General features: G+C 40.7%; 1 protein-coding gene across 1 annotated transcript in view; it reads right to left on the bottom strand.

Moving 5' to 3' along the window:
• The window catches only part of LOC117550931 (adhesion G protein-coupled receptor A3), a 422,488-nt gene that overhangs the window by 48,192 nt on the left and 359,671 nt on the right, over nucleotides 1-14,625 (bottom strand). The window contains 1 exon segment of the mRNA XM_034223540.1: nucleotides 7,204-7,331. Coding sequence (XP_034079431.1) covers nucleotides 7,204-7,331 — 128 coding nt within the window.

Below are 14,625 nucleotides of genomic sequence, written 5' to 3'. Positions count from 1 at the left end.
ACTATACAGTACAAGACAGGCTGTTGGCTAGTCGATTAGCATGCTAATTTCATAGGCTATCTCCGAGACACAAAACACAAATCACTTTGACATGATGTCAAGACTGCAGCCCCTTCACGTTGATAATTTGAGTGAATTTATTGTACGTTTGAAACGAAAAGTCTGGCTTTATCTTACAAATTGCACCTTTAGATTGGAGAATGGAAGTGTTTACGTGCTAATATAACAGAGAAAAGGATGCTAACTGGCAGCAACGAGGCCAGCAATATGATTTCAATATAGAACAATGACAAACACCTTTATTTTCTTTCCTAGGCTCATATGTTGAAATCATCATTGCAGGAATATTTTTATGGATGTCCGTATGTTTTTTTAAGTGAGAAAGTGGCTTGTTTAAACATGCACAAGTTAACCCACTGTGCCTATCCTTCAACAGCCTCCCTCACATTCTACCCATTTAACACGCGGCCCGACGCTTCTCCGCTCCGATACTGTCAGTCAGCGGGAGTGATACTACATAACCAAAGTGTTACTAAACAGAGATGTGTTTTACTGCTGGGAAGTGCCTTGAGGGCAGTGTGGAGGATGAGCAGGTGTTGGATTTTGTTAATGTGAGTGTCTTTGAAAAAAAAAGCCTCTAACTCTCCCCTGTGTGTGACAGACACCACAAAAGCTCCGGCTTCATTTCTTAAACATGGGTCTCTAGTTTGGACTGGAATTAATGTGTTTCTGCTCTGCAAAGCGCTTTTTGATGAATGAGTGCTTACATTATGCAAACACGTTTTGTATTTTGGAGGAAGACAGTTATGTTTTACACATGGTTATCCTGGTTATAGTAACTTGGATAAGCCCTTTCTCTGTTTTTGGAAGACATTGGTGTACTAGCTGGCGTACTTTCAAAGAAATCAGGATAATGTTGCATGAATGGACATCATGCCAAATATGAACAAGACTAGGGTAGTACTGGGACACTTATGTGCATATAAACATAGGGCCGGATTTACATTTTCAAAAGGATTGTGCAGCTTTTGAAGCCTCTAAACCTTCAACAATTATACAAAATACAAACATATGGGATAATTGTTGCATCAAAGTTTGAATGCACCATAACTATGCTGCCAAGCAAATAGTGCATGCCTATGTTATATGCATATATTCAAATATGGTAATATGCACACATTTGGTGCACAATCAGCAACTTTCTATGCAAATTAGACTCATAGACTTTCAATTATTTGGATACTCCATTGTTTATCAGTCTGTCAATCATTCCTTTAATCTGTCAAAACAGTCAAATTCGGAAAGATTTGCACAAATAGACACTCGCAGTTCTAGTGAAATTAAAAGCATCTGCATAGTGGTGGTAGTAAGTGAATCAAATGTAAAGCCTACTGACAGACCAAACCAAATGAAAGGTTTCTCTCTGTCGCATTTAAAGGGGCCCTATTATACCTTTTTTGGTTTTCCCTTTTCTGTTCAGATGCTTAACCATTCAGCATATAACAATAGAGCTGCACAATTTGGGGGGAAAAAATTGATTGCGATAATTTTGACTGCATTGCCATGTGATTCTCAATGTTAAAGGGAATGATGAGTCAATCCTCAAATTAAATAAAGACTTACTACCAGGTTAAATGTTCGTTAAAGAGTCTTCAGCATGTTGTCTTCAGTGATTTTGATGCTGGGCTAAATGTCTATTTCCTTGTATATTGTCTTAGATATTTGTCCGCGTGTCCTCTCTGAGGACCTAAGATATTCAAAAAAATAATATTTAAAAACATTTAAAAAAAAACATTTAAAACAATTTTTTTAATTTAAAATAACATTTCCAAAGAAAGAAATCCTTCGAATCTGCCTGTTCAGTTTATGTTTGAATGTGAAGGGTTAAATGAAAGCTTGTCTCTGCGAGTTACTGTGCAGACAGAAGCTGATTGGTGGTCCTGCTGTGAATTCACAGAGGGCCCGCTATAGTAACTCAACGAGAGAGTAATGTCAAATTACAGTACAGTTGACCAATCATATCTTCCCTCTAAATGGGTGGGCTTTATTATCGCAGACTTTATGACAAGTTCCGCCCGCTGTGAGGTTGATGCATGTGTGTTACTGGGTGTTTGTCAATGTCAAGGAAGAATGCTCCAGAGCCACTATTGGTGCGTTTCCACTACAGCGGGTAGCTCGCTTTAAGCGTGCCGAGCCGTGCGGGGCCCGTTTTTGGTTGCGTTTCCACTTGGCCTAGTACCGGCTAGCGGGTCCTACAGTTTTTCTGGCCCCATAAAATCGTCGTTCTAGGGCCAGGAACAACCAGGCTGAGTCGGGCTGAGTATGCTAAACTAGAGAGAGAATCGCTGGCAAGGGGGCTACAACTACAACATATTTGACCGTAATTTAATTGTAATACACGTTTCTAAATGATGCCGAAGTAACAACATACTGATACCGGTTAGTAAAAACCATGAATTAATGCTTTGACAAGTCTGCAGACAGACGGCAGGCGAAAAACCCTTTTAAAATGCGTGTTTTCTAAATGGAGCTTGGCTAAGCTAACGTTATATATGCTCCAACCGTCCACACTCACAACAACGGCCTATACAGACATAAATAAACCAGCGACTGTATTCGCCATGACACAGACAGTCTGTGGTTTGTACTTGTTTAACTTGTGTCTAGTTTCTGAACAGATATGAGGAGCTGTGAGCTCTGAGTGCTAACAGCTAACGGCTGTGTTGTTTTTCTGGGGCGCTCATTGAAGATGACGTCACGGCTCCGCCTACACTGCGTTATAGTATAGTATAGTATTACTATAGTAACTACCCCAGTTCCTAAACTGTAATGTAAGCGCAGCATTAAAGTGAGCCGGGCCTAATAAGGCCTAACCAAACCGAGCGAGGCCGAGCGAGGCCTGCAGTGGAAACGCGCCATAAGTCAAGTATGCTACGTCATCGAGTCCCGCCGAAGGACTGTTCCAATGTCCAGGCTCCTTGGAATTCTACCGAGCCTGGCGTCCTTCGTAGCGAGAAATGGCGAGGCTGCGCATGTGTATCCTCCGCGGTCTTAAAATCCCCACAATGCTTTGCGCACGGACCAATTTCCAAATCTTTGGCGGAAATCGCGTTCCATTTAAGGCGGGGCCTAGCATTTGACGCACACCTGCACACCTGTTCCACCATTCTTCGTTTTCCGAGGCTAGGAAGGATTCTTGCCTCGCTTCGGAAGGAAGTGACTCGGAAGACATGTCCTACCAAGGAAGCGTCCTCGACATTGAGAAACACCCACTGAGTGGTGCAGTGACGCATCCTAAAACCCGGAAGTAAGCTGCGCTCGGGTTCCCTCGACACTAAAGCAATGGGATTTCTCCATAGGATTTTGAAAAATAGCTCGAAATAAGGTCTGTGGAAAACGAAACTGTTAGATAAATGCACGTTTTGTTCAGCCGGATAATATCCACATGTCTACCCTACTTTTATCATTTTCGAATCATAAATTTAATCGATAGATTTATGATAGCTAGATTTATGATTAGCATAAATTCGTTCATGATGGCTCACTTCAGTGATAGTGATGACATCCTTTGCAAAATTATTAACCGAGTCATTTTCAAGATTTAGTTACAATGATAAACTGGAGTGGCAAAGGATCAGCTGCATGACCCGCCATGAAGTGCTTCATCTAAAAGGACAGGAGGATGGACTTTGTGTTTCAGTGATTTGATCATCAAAGGTAGGCCTAAGTAATTTTCAATGTGGGCCGCTGTGCCGACTTAATTCATTTGTAATTGTTACTTGGCTGTGGGTGCCCTGTCATGATAGGTGTTTGCAGTGGCGTTTTTATATCTACAAACGTGGTGGGGCACACAAATCTTATATGTCTATATATAAGCTTCTGCAGTGACGTGCAGTGAGGTTCATGGCTGGTGAGGCACTGGCACTGACTCTTCAGGTTTACAAATATTATATTTTGACCTAAATCAAAATATAATATTATTTTCAAAAGCTTTTTTAGTCTGATGTTTCGATTAATTTTAAACAGACAGTTCAACAAAAGAATACCCAAAAAATGTAATTTTATAATTTAAATATTGAATTGTTCTCTCTTAGTAAGATCCCATTTTCAGTAAAATGGTGGTGTTACCTTGACTTGAAGATGAAGTCCATTTGCCTATCCTTCTGGACAAAAATCTCTATTACTTTTTTGTAAAAGTCCTCCTTATCTTCTTGTATTTTCAAAAGTCGAATCATAAATCTAATCGATAGATTTATGATTCAAAAATTATAAAAGTAGGGTAGACATGTGGATATTATCCGGCTGAACAAAACGTGCATTTATCTAACAGGTTCGTTTCCCACAGATCTTATTTTGAGCTATTTTCTAAAATCCTCTGGAGAAATCTCATTGCTTTTTTGTAGAGGGAAACAATGCGCAGCTTACTTCCGGGTTTTAGGATGCGTCACTGCAGCTCTCTCATCTCCTCTTCACACACCACACTTTTCGCGGCATACATACTTACAGCCAATCAGCTCTGAATTATGTGAGATGACGTATGGTGGGGATGGCATCTCTATGCCCCTATGGTCATTATTTTTTTGCCACACACATTAAATAGGACAATACTCTGAGCATGATAGTTCATGAAGTACTATATGAATGAATTCATGCTTTTTCATGCATTAGGTCATGCATGAATTCATGATGATTCATGTACCCTTACCATAAAGTGTCTTGTATACTCATGTGCTCCTTCTCTGGATATGGCCGTTTCCAATTTAAAATCTGACTTTATCACGCTGCAGCATGCGCTTCTTGATTCCAAACTGATATTGAACGGTAAGAAAACCAAAGCAATGCTTTTTGCTCCCAAGTCAGCGTCCTCTTGCCTCTCCATTGACACCCTTGATGGCATCTCCGTTGAGTTTGTCGATACATACTGAAAATAAATATCTGGGGTTTTGGTTGGACAGTAATCTGAACTTTAAACACCACATTGAAGTTCTAATTAAGAAATTGAAATTCACTCTTGGCTTCCTTTATAGATTTAAACGTTGTTTTCCAACTTCTTCCCGTAAAAGGTTGGTCTCTGGCTTATTCCTGTCGCAGCTTGACAACGGTGATACCATTTATAGATTTGCCTGTCCCACTGTTTTGGCCAAACTTGACCCACTCTACCATGCTGCACTGCGTTATATATCAAATGCACCCTATAGGACTCATCATTGCATACTGTATAGCCTAACTGGATGGTCCTCACTTAGTATGCGTAGGATGCAGTCTTGGTTTTTATTAATGTATAAAACCATTTTAGGAAAGCTTCCACTGTACATATGTGCCGGATTTGCCCTAATTTGTGACTCTTACAACCTCAGATCCAGTGCCTGGATACGGGTCCAGGTTCCTGCCATGCGGACTGAGGCTGGAAAACGGAGTCTTTTTCATTATGGTCCTTGGTCTTGGAATGACCTTCAATCAAGCCTCAAACTGATGGCACTTGTCCCTATAGCCTGTTTTAAATTGAAGTTGTCTGAGGTCCTTACCACCAGCTGCAGTAGTGCACCTTACTGTCCCAAATGTGCACAATGTAGTGACTGCTTTTTGTCTTTTGTTTACTTAGTTGTGTTTTCTGTATTTTATGTGTCTGTATTTTATGTGTAAGAATGTGTAACGTTGCTGCCTTCTTGGCCAGGTCAGCATTGTAAATGAGATTGTATCTCAATGCTTTTATCTGGTTAAATAAAGGTTAAATAAATAGATACATTCCACTCTAATCAAAAAGCTCAATCTTCTGCAATTTCAAAATTGCTCATGTCTGTATTTTCATTGGTTTCCCCTCCAGTCAATACTGCAGTGCCGGGCGACAGTAAGTGATGCTGCTGCTGTTTGGAGCCCAGCTGCTGTCATCGCTGTCTGACTGCAGAGGGACGCACCCTGTCTCCGTCCCAGGTGTCACACATGGTGGCAAACGCTGCTGTGCATCCACACACACACACTTTAATACATGACTGCGCTTCAGTCACAGTACGGACATAAATGAAACCAAACCATCTGCCGAGAATATTGTGTTATTCTAAGAAAACTGTCGCTTACGAAACATTTATTTTAGATTAACCCTCACTCCGAAAACTAAATCGTTGACTTTAATTAAATGTATTGTGTCAACACATTTCACATCACTGTATCAGGTTAGTTTAAAGCAATAATTAAGTTGAACCTAATATATTTTTTTTTACAACTTATGTTATTGCTTTCAACTAGCCTAATATATGTATGTGAAACCTTTTGACATCATACATTTAACTAAAGTCAACGTTTCAGTTTTTTCACTGAAAAGTAGTCAAATCTCACCGATGTACTACTTTCATCAATCATAAACATTGTGTTTTACATTTGGTTGCTTTAAGGACTTGTGATTGTGAACATATAACATTGCTGATCACCACTTTTATTCAATTCAATTCCATTTTTAGTGATTTAGTTAACTTTGTAACACCTATGATGTCCCGGGTGAAAAGTGGCGCCATAGGAAATGAATGGGTAACCCTAGATTATGTTCATTCATCAGATAGGACACACCCACAAATCGACAATATGTTAATATTGGAAGACATTTTCAGTGTCTATTCTTTGTATATTCATTGCAGTTATTCGAGTAAACCAGAGGTCTGAGACACTGTTTACAGCTTAAAAGGGTGTTGAATAAAATGTGGTGATGCTCAATGGTTTCCGTGTTAATGTAAGAGCAGTTAAAACAGACCGGGAACACAACAGTAAGGGAGGAAAACTAACACGACAGGAGGGTTAAGATAGATCTACTATGGTACCAAATTAATGCCACAGAGAATGAAGCGACTGACGCCCTACAAGAATAAGAATTGCAGTGCTGGAATAATGCGCCAGACAGCCCCCCCCCCTCCCCCAGCTTTCATAACAGCTGAAGAAGGGCAGACAGATGCCACAGTACATTCTTCATCTCCATATGGAATAATAGGAGTAAAGGTGGCCTAAATGCCCCTCAGAAATCCATTAAAAGCCGCTCTGAAACACACACGCATACACACATCTGTGTTTTAGATCCTCTTACTCAGACAGGCTGCAGTGCTTTACCCCCCAGCCTAAAGCATCTGACTCACACCTAGGATCTCTGACAGAGGAGTCAAAAATAAACCATGAAGGGAAAAAGTGGTGAGAGATTAAAGTTTAAAGCTTTTTTTGTACCTGTGGTGCACTATGTAGGTGATGATGGAGGCGAAGAGGCAGAGCAACATGACCGCCGTGCAGGCATACACGACCGGGTGCAGAAACTCCCCAGGGTACGGGGGGAAAGACAGCACCTTCTTCAGATCCTGAGGAAAGAAGAACAAAGTGGGGGTGAGACAGAAGTCCTGCTAAATATACAATGAACAAAACGGAAACGTTGACATTTATTTAAAGTCAGTGTCTCAGTTTTTTCAGTTTCATCAACATAACATTTTGAAATGACCGCTGAAGACACATTGTTTTAGATTGCAATGTTGCACTTGGTAAAAGAGGGGCTCATTTGAATTACTGTATGCAATAGATTAACCTATACTAATCTATGATTTATATGTTGTATTCAAAATCTGCAAAGTAACTAAAGCTGTAAAATACAGTAGTGTAGTACAATTACAATATTTAGTGGAGTAAAGTATAAAGTAGCAAAAGGTGACATTCCATCCCTGACAATCAGCCAACAAGAACCTGCAAAGTGACAGAAAATTCCACCTTAAAAAGGATGATGAGTTCCCTATGTGAAAGGAACAGTAAAGAAAATACCAATACATGTCAAGGAAATGCATTCGGAATGTGTTCCAAATCAGAATAAAGAGTAACAACAACCCCGTCGAGTGAATATCTCCCCCCCCCCCCCCCATATTAACATATTGCATTTCAGGCGTTTAGCTGACACTCTTAGTCAGAGCGACTGAGTGCAACAATAGCATAATCTGCCTAGTCTGCCAACATAAAGAGAAAAACTCAAATGGATAGCAGCCAGGCAGAAAGACAAGCTTAAGACGCTCATTAGGCTCTTATCAACATCACAGTCCGTTTGCTTTGTGACTTATTCTACATGAAGTGTACAAGACACTCTCACAGCATGAAACAAATGACAACTCAGAGCAGACACACGTTTTTACGCAGTTTTAAATGAATTGGTCACTCTTTTGAGGCATTTTGCTTACATTATATGTTTTTTTTCCGCCCTGTGTTTTATCCTTTTCACCTGTAGTGGGTGTGCAACATGTATGGAAATGTACAGTTGTATTTGTCACTTCAGTAGCACTTACACACAACAAACGTTTTAATTCCTTTCTCTATTCTGAAGTATCCTCCTGATGGTGTGTGCATTCACAGCCTAGATAATATAACTGTATATATTTGTTAAAGGCTGTTGTATATGTAATAATACTAAGAAAGGTCCCACATTCCCTCTGTAAAATGTCACTGTAATAAAGAAGAAGATAGAAGATTACCCATTATTAATCCTTTTGGGGAAAATCAGTTGTTTGCGCAACACATGCGTCCTTTTCATTGAGAGGGGCCAGAGCAAAGACGCTAGCATGTATTCTTGCACCAAGGAAGGGTATAGTCAATCACATTGAACGTAATATGCGAAGAGGCGGGACATCTCTAACCGCTTGACCAATCACAACAGAGCCGGCCAGCTAACCAATCAGAGCAGAGTGGGCTCTGGTTTCAGACAGAGGGTGAAAAGAGGTGCTGCAGCGCAGGCAGTATGAGACAAATAAAGAGCTTTTTGAACATTAAAACAAGGAGACATGTCCCAGGAGAGAAACTACATACTGATATGAACCAGAGAACGGTCATTATATGTGCTCTTTAACTTACCGTAATCACAATAGTGTCTCCCCTTGATAATTTAATTTGTTGTTGTACTAAGAGACAAAACAAGCTATTTTAAAAACTGTTCACCCATTTAGCAGACACACACACACACACACACACACACACACACACACACACACACACACACACACACACACACACACACACACACACTGTCTGTCTCTATCATTGTCTCGGTGCGTAGCCAAGTGGGATATTCTCTGTGTGTTTATCCGAGGGCTTATGAGCCTGTCGGGGCCTGCGAGGGGTCGCGACCTTGACCCGAGCATTTATAAGCACGGTTGTAAAGCAGTGGCCCGAGATGAAATAAAAGCTTTGGGGACAGGACACCTGGGACATGTAGAGCTGTGGTGCAGACACGTAGTCCAACACTCAGCACTGAGCCCATTAAACACTCCCCTCTGTTTCTAGAGGGAAAAGGGAAGTGAAAAACAAGAATCCAAGACATCCATCCAAGTCTTTAAGAGCTTTTTTCACATTCAACCTTGAGAGGGGTTCATTTGTTGCCATTTTTGGAGGTAAAGTTAGATTTTTCCAATATATTACTTTATTGTAAACTAATAAAATACATAATTTCAAGTTTCCCACCCATTTATCCATCTGTCTATCCATCACGTCCTACCCTCTACTTCTTGGTGTTTGCTCCACTGCATGTTTTTGCTAATTAAAGTTACTTTTCATAATCACATTTTCAATTCTAAATATAATCACTATAAATAAATGAAGATATATTATTATACGTAGGATAAGCTACCAAGAAATATATTTAAAAATGTAAATGAGATCCACCTTCACAAGACACAGTCTATAAGTGATTAACACATTATCTATGATGAAATACTTGTACTCTTGTGTAATATTTTGAATGCAGGATGGGGTACAGAGAAGAGATACAACATGATCCTGTTTGCTAGTTATCCGCATTTACATTTACAAAAACAGTTGCTTTTTTGATGCCCTGATAAGGTAATCCCTTTAAATGTAATCCATTACTTCCCAAGCCTGCTCATGGAGGTAACCTTAGCCTAATTAGCTAGCTAGCTACAGCTGGTTGTAATGTCAGACGGCATCATCTTTTTCTAGAGACCAGAAGCCAGCTTTCGTCTATTTCTGAAATCAGGCAGCCATTGTTTAAAGAAAGAGTAATCATTGTGAGGATTAAAGCTGCCATCGTTATCATAGTCAACAGAAATGCTTGTTATTCTTTCAGGAAAAAGGACAGTGCGGATACATCTTTGGAAGGGAGGAAATGTCCCCCAAATTGTTACCAATAAGACCCCAGCCAGGCATAACAACATGCACTGACCAAGTCAAATCATTACTGGAAAATAACAATATACTGGGTGATAATTGTGAGGTGGGTTTGTCACCGTACAACACTTTCACTTACAAGACACAAGTCATTGGATCCATTGCTGACACAAAAGTATTGATTATAGCAGCTTTAATCATAACTATGTCTCATTGCCTTACTTTGAAAGGTGGTGGAAGAAAATCACTTGCTTGCACTTCGTAGCTAAGGGTAGAAAATCAAAGAGGACAAGTGGGAGCTGGGGAAAGAGGACTGTAGACCTGAGCAATAAAATGCACCATCATTCTAGAGCAGACAGAGGAAAGGAAACAATGTGAGAGAGAAGGACAGAATGCTTTGGCCCTTTGGGGGAAACCACACAGCAAACACATTCCAACAATTGTAAACAGCTGCATTTAATTTGGTTGCTACTGTTTTACTGGGAATTATTAAGTTTGTATTTGTCCCGGAGCGATGTCATGGAAGGACAATAAACACTGGTGTTAATTACAGCTCAATGAATTGATGTCGCTGTTAAAAATAAATCAAGGCCTGAAGCATGAGCAAGAAATCCTGCTGAAGTGAAGCTTTTAAGTCACTAAGCTGATTTACAGACTTAAAGAGAAAGTCACACTCCACAGTGGTTTAGATCTGCAAAACATCATCGTTCCAAAAGTCAAAGAGAAAAGGTCTTGAATCAGCGACAGCAATGGTAAAAACAAAAGTGTGTCCGGACACGTGGAGATGTTTAGTGTGATGCGAGGCAAATGAGGAACGGTCGCCATGGCTAAATGGCTTGAGGTGTGAGGGAGTATGTGGACTGTTCTCCTGGGATGCATGATCATCATTACTGGGATCATAACGTTGGCTGAGAATGTCAGCTGTTAGCCTCCAGAGTCTTTAAAACTACAAATAAAGCTGTGTTGAGCTACTTATCAAAATCCAGACGACTTCATGCATCCGAGAGCAGAGGTTGGTCACAAAACAGTAAGTGTGGCAATGCCTTGTAAATGAAAAGTAAAGAGACCCTGTTCTGCTTTCTCGAGTTTCCCTTTCCTGTAGTGTGTTGTATAGGTTTGTGTGCATGCCAATGGTCTGCAAAGGCTGAGGTGATGTGCAACAACATTAACATTAACCTTTCTGTTGGTCGCTTGTTAGCAGACCCTTCACGCGATGGCAGAGCGAACAGGTACAGGCAGGGCCCATAATGATAGCCCTATAGTTTAAATCTACTACCCACACATGAACATATGGAAATGGGTTACTATTTAAAAAAATACATGTATTTATAAATGTATTTAGGAACCTATCCATGTGATTTTTAGTGGGGGTCGACCTCAAATCCTCTAGGGGGGTCCAGGGGCATGCCCCCCCCGGGTAAGATTTCATTTTTTATTTTGGAGTTAAATGCATCAATCTGGTGCATTTTGAGGGGAAAATAAAGAGACTAGATCTATGGAAACACCTATATGAAACAGAACTGTATACATTTCAATAATCATAAAATCATGGCCGTAACCAATAACATCCCATTTCCAATATGAAAAAAACACTGAAACTTGTTTATTAATAAAACAAATTAGTTCATTTATAGTTGTGAGTGTGTCTGTGCTCCTGAATCAGCCTCTCCTGTCTCCCTCCTCTCCCCCCTGCTCCTCTTTGAGGCAGCAGCAAAGACTAGTTTTAGCTCTCAACTTTTTATTTATTTATTCATGCATATTTTACTAATCACATTACATTTCATTTAGCTGACGCTTTTATGCAAAGCGACTTATAATGACCGATTACAGGGACATTCTCCCTGCGAGTAACTAAGGGCTAAGTGCCTTACTCAAGGGCACACTAGTGGTGGTGTTCCTGGCGGGATTTGAACTCACAGCCTTCCGATCTTCAGCCCACCTCACTATCCATTAGACCAGGGCTTCTCAAACTCCCGACCAAGGTCCGGATCCGGACCGAACTGCAAATCAATCCGGACCAAACCCTGTGTCCCATTATAAAAAAATAATAATAATAATTAAAAAAATAAATAAAATAATTTTTTTTTAAAATAGATTCTGATGTAAATTAAAGTGGACCTATTATGCTATATTGGAAACAAATATATTGTAGGGCCATACCTATACAAATATAGGTCTGTGAAGTTTTTTGCTTAAAATACCAAACAGATCACCCATTGTAGCCATGCCTCATACTGCTCATACCCCTCTTGTGCAGCCCTGTTAGAGAAACGCGGATTTTGGGTCCTTAGCTTGAAAAAAAAAGAGGAGGCGGAGCTAATGCCTGATCAGTATTCTACCGGAGATAAAGTTCAATTCTGTTGTAATAAAACGCCATCCTGTTCTTATCCACATCAAGGATTATTTCTGAAATAGATCTCAAATGCTTTTTCTCTTGCGGGTTTATCACAAGGTGAGTTCCTTTTTTGATTCCCTGCTTTTTAAACACATGTGCTCTCCAGTACAGGTTAGCTCTGAGTGTTAGCGAGGCTTGCTAATAGTAAACAAAGACGAGATTACGTCCAAAACACGTTCAAAACGCGTCAGGCATTGTTTCTGATAGCAATTTTCTGTGGGTCCGCTGCCGATTTGACATCAGATTGGCAGCAAATCTGTATCCGCTCGTTTTACCCGTTTTTAAAAGATTTGGGTAGCCTAGGAGGAAAAGAGAGCGGGTTTTATTTTCTGACGCTGCGTGAGTGTGACGAAGGTAACTTCGTCACTGTGAACTGACGGCTTCGGGCCTGGTAACTCAGCACTTTAGTGAACAGTTTTGCACTTTATTAGCGTGATTGCACAGTACCGTTTGGTATGGCATATTTGCACATTTTAAATACTAATTATTGAGATAGTATTTATTAAAGGATTGTGTGCACCTGGTGCCCTGTGTTGTCTCCTCCCCCCTCACCTGTGTCTAGTTGCTGATTAGTGTGTGTGGGTATTTAGGCTCTGTTTCCCTGTCTGTTAGGAAAGGGAGTGTGTGAGATCCTGGTGGCTGCAGGCTGGGCTCACGTGAACAGCAGCAGCAGGATTGAGGCTGTGTGTAATGTGTTCATATTTTAATAAATGCCCACGTCGGGTTATATTTTTGGACGTTCTGCCTCTGCCTCCTTGCTTGGTCTGGGCCGCTCAACGGTCTTTACTGGCATTGATCCGGACCATTGACCTTGTATAAAATTCACAAGTGGACCTTTAACAAAAAAGTTTGAGTACCCCTGCATTAGACCAATCACTACCCCCTCAAATGGAAATATGTGTTTACATAAATGGTGACCACACCGTTTGAGACCCACTGAGAACTTAGACTAAGTTAACTATCTAAACACTCAGAGAGTCCTTTACCTCACCTGAGCTGAGGTTATCCCGAGCTTGAATGACACACAGAGACCAATCAAGGGCTTTGATTTATGATCTGTATGACAGTGGCCATGTCGGCAGGCCACATCATGTGGACAGCCAGTCACCCTGTGTGAGGCAGGCCACTTAACAGGCCAGAAGGAGGCGAGATCAGAGCAAAGGAGCGAGGGATCATTGTCTACAAGTTAATCGATCGCAGATGGCGTCGTGGTCACGGACGAATACAAAAAAAAATGAAAAAAAAAAACTAAATGGGTCGCGAAATATACTTGGGCGGCCGTTAATATACCTGGGCGGCCCGCCCAAGTATAGTCTATGTGTGGGAAACCCTGGAGAACGCAGTGTCCATTAACGGCACATTAAAAAATCAAGTAATGTGATTATGCATGCTGGTGTTTTTAAGTATGCTTAATTTAAGGTTTTTTCACTGTCTGTGCGCTACATACTTGAACACTTTTTGAGCGTGTTACAAGTTGAAACGCCTTGTGTAACACCAGAATGTTCTGTTTCCAGGATCCAAGTGAAGTAAAAGCCTACTTACACCACCATCCTCACTGAATGGGAGATAGTGGAGCTAAAAATCCCCCAAGGTCGTCACACCTGAACACTAAGACCGGATATACAGGGCCGAGGTCTGGACTTACTGCTGCAGGAGATACTGACTCTATCCGTGATGAGTCCCCACCGGATAGGTTCAGTTATCTGGGGCCTGCAAGGAATCCAGGAACACCGGTTTAGGGGGCATTATCATAATAAGCAAACTAGAATTATGTATCCATCAAACAGTCAAGTTGCAGTTTACATCCAATATCGCTCCAATTTTATCCCATCAGATTTGTGTTAAATTGTCAATATTACCATATGAATGATTCCATTATGGCCAAAAATAGAATTCTAATCAGTTCAACCTTGAGGAATTTGAGCAAGATATCAATACATTCCCTGCAGGCTTCCTGAAATATTGGGTTCATGCAAATGTTAGGTACAGACTGACGTAAATCAATATTGTTTTGAAAATCTATGAAAAGTCCTGTGTTGCATCACTGTGGACTTTTTTAGCATGACATGCTAACAGGGTTAACTGCACCAGATCTGTAACTAATA

Source organism: Gymnodraco acuticeps, unplaced genomic scaffold (genome assembly GCF_902827175.1).
Source record: "Gymnodraco acuticeps unplaced genomic scaffold, fGymAcu1.1, whole genome shotgun sequence".
NCBI classification, from domain to species: domain Eukaryota; kingdom Metazoa; phylum Chordata; class Actinopteri; order Perciformes; family Bathydraconidae; genus Gymnodraco; species Gymnodraco acuticeps.
The sequence above is the reverse complement of the archived record's forward strand: the minus strand, read 5'-3'. Positions and strand labels throughout refer to the sequence as shown.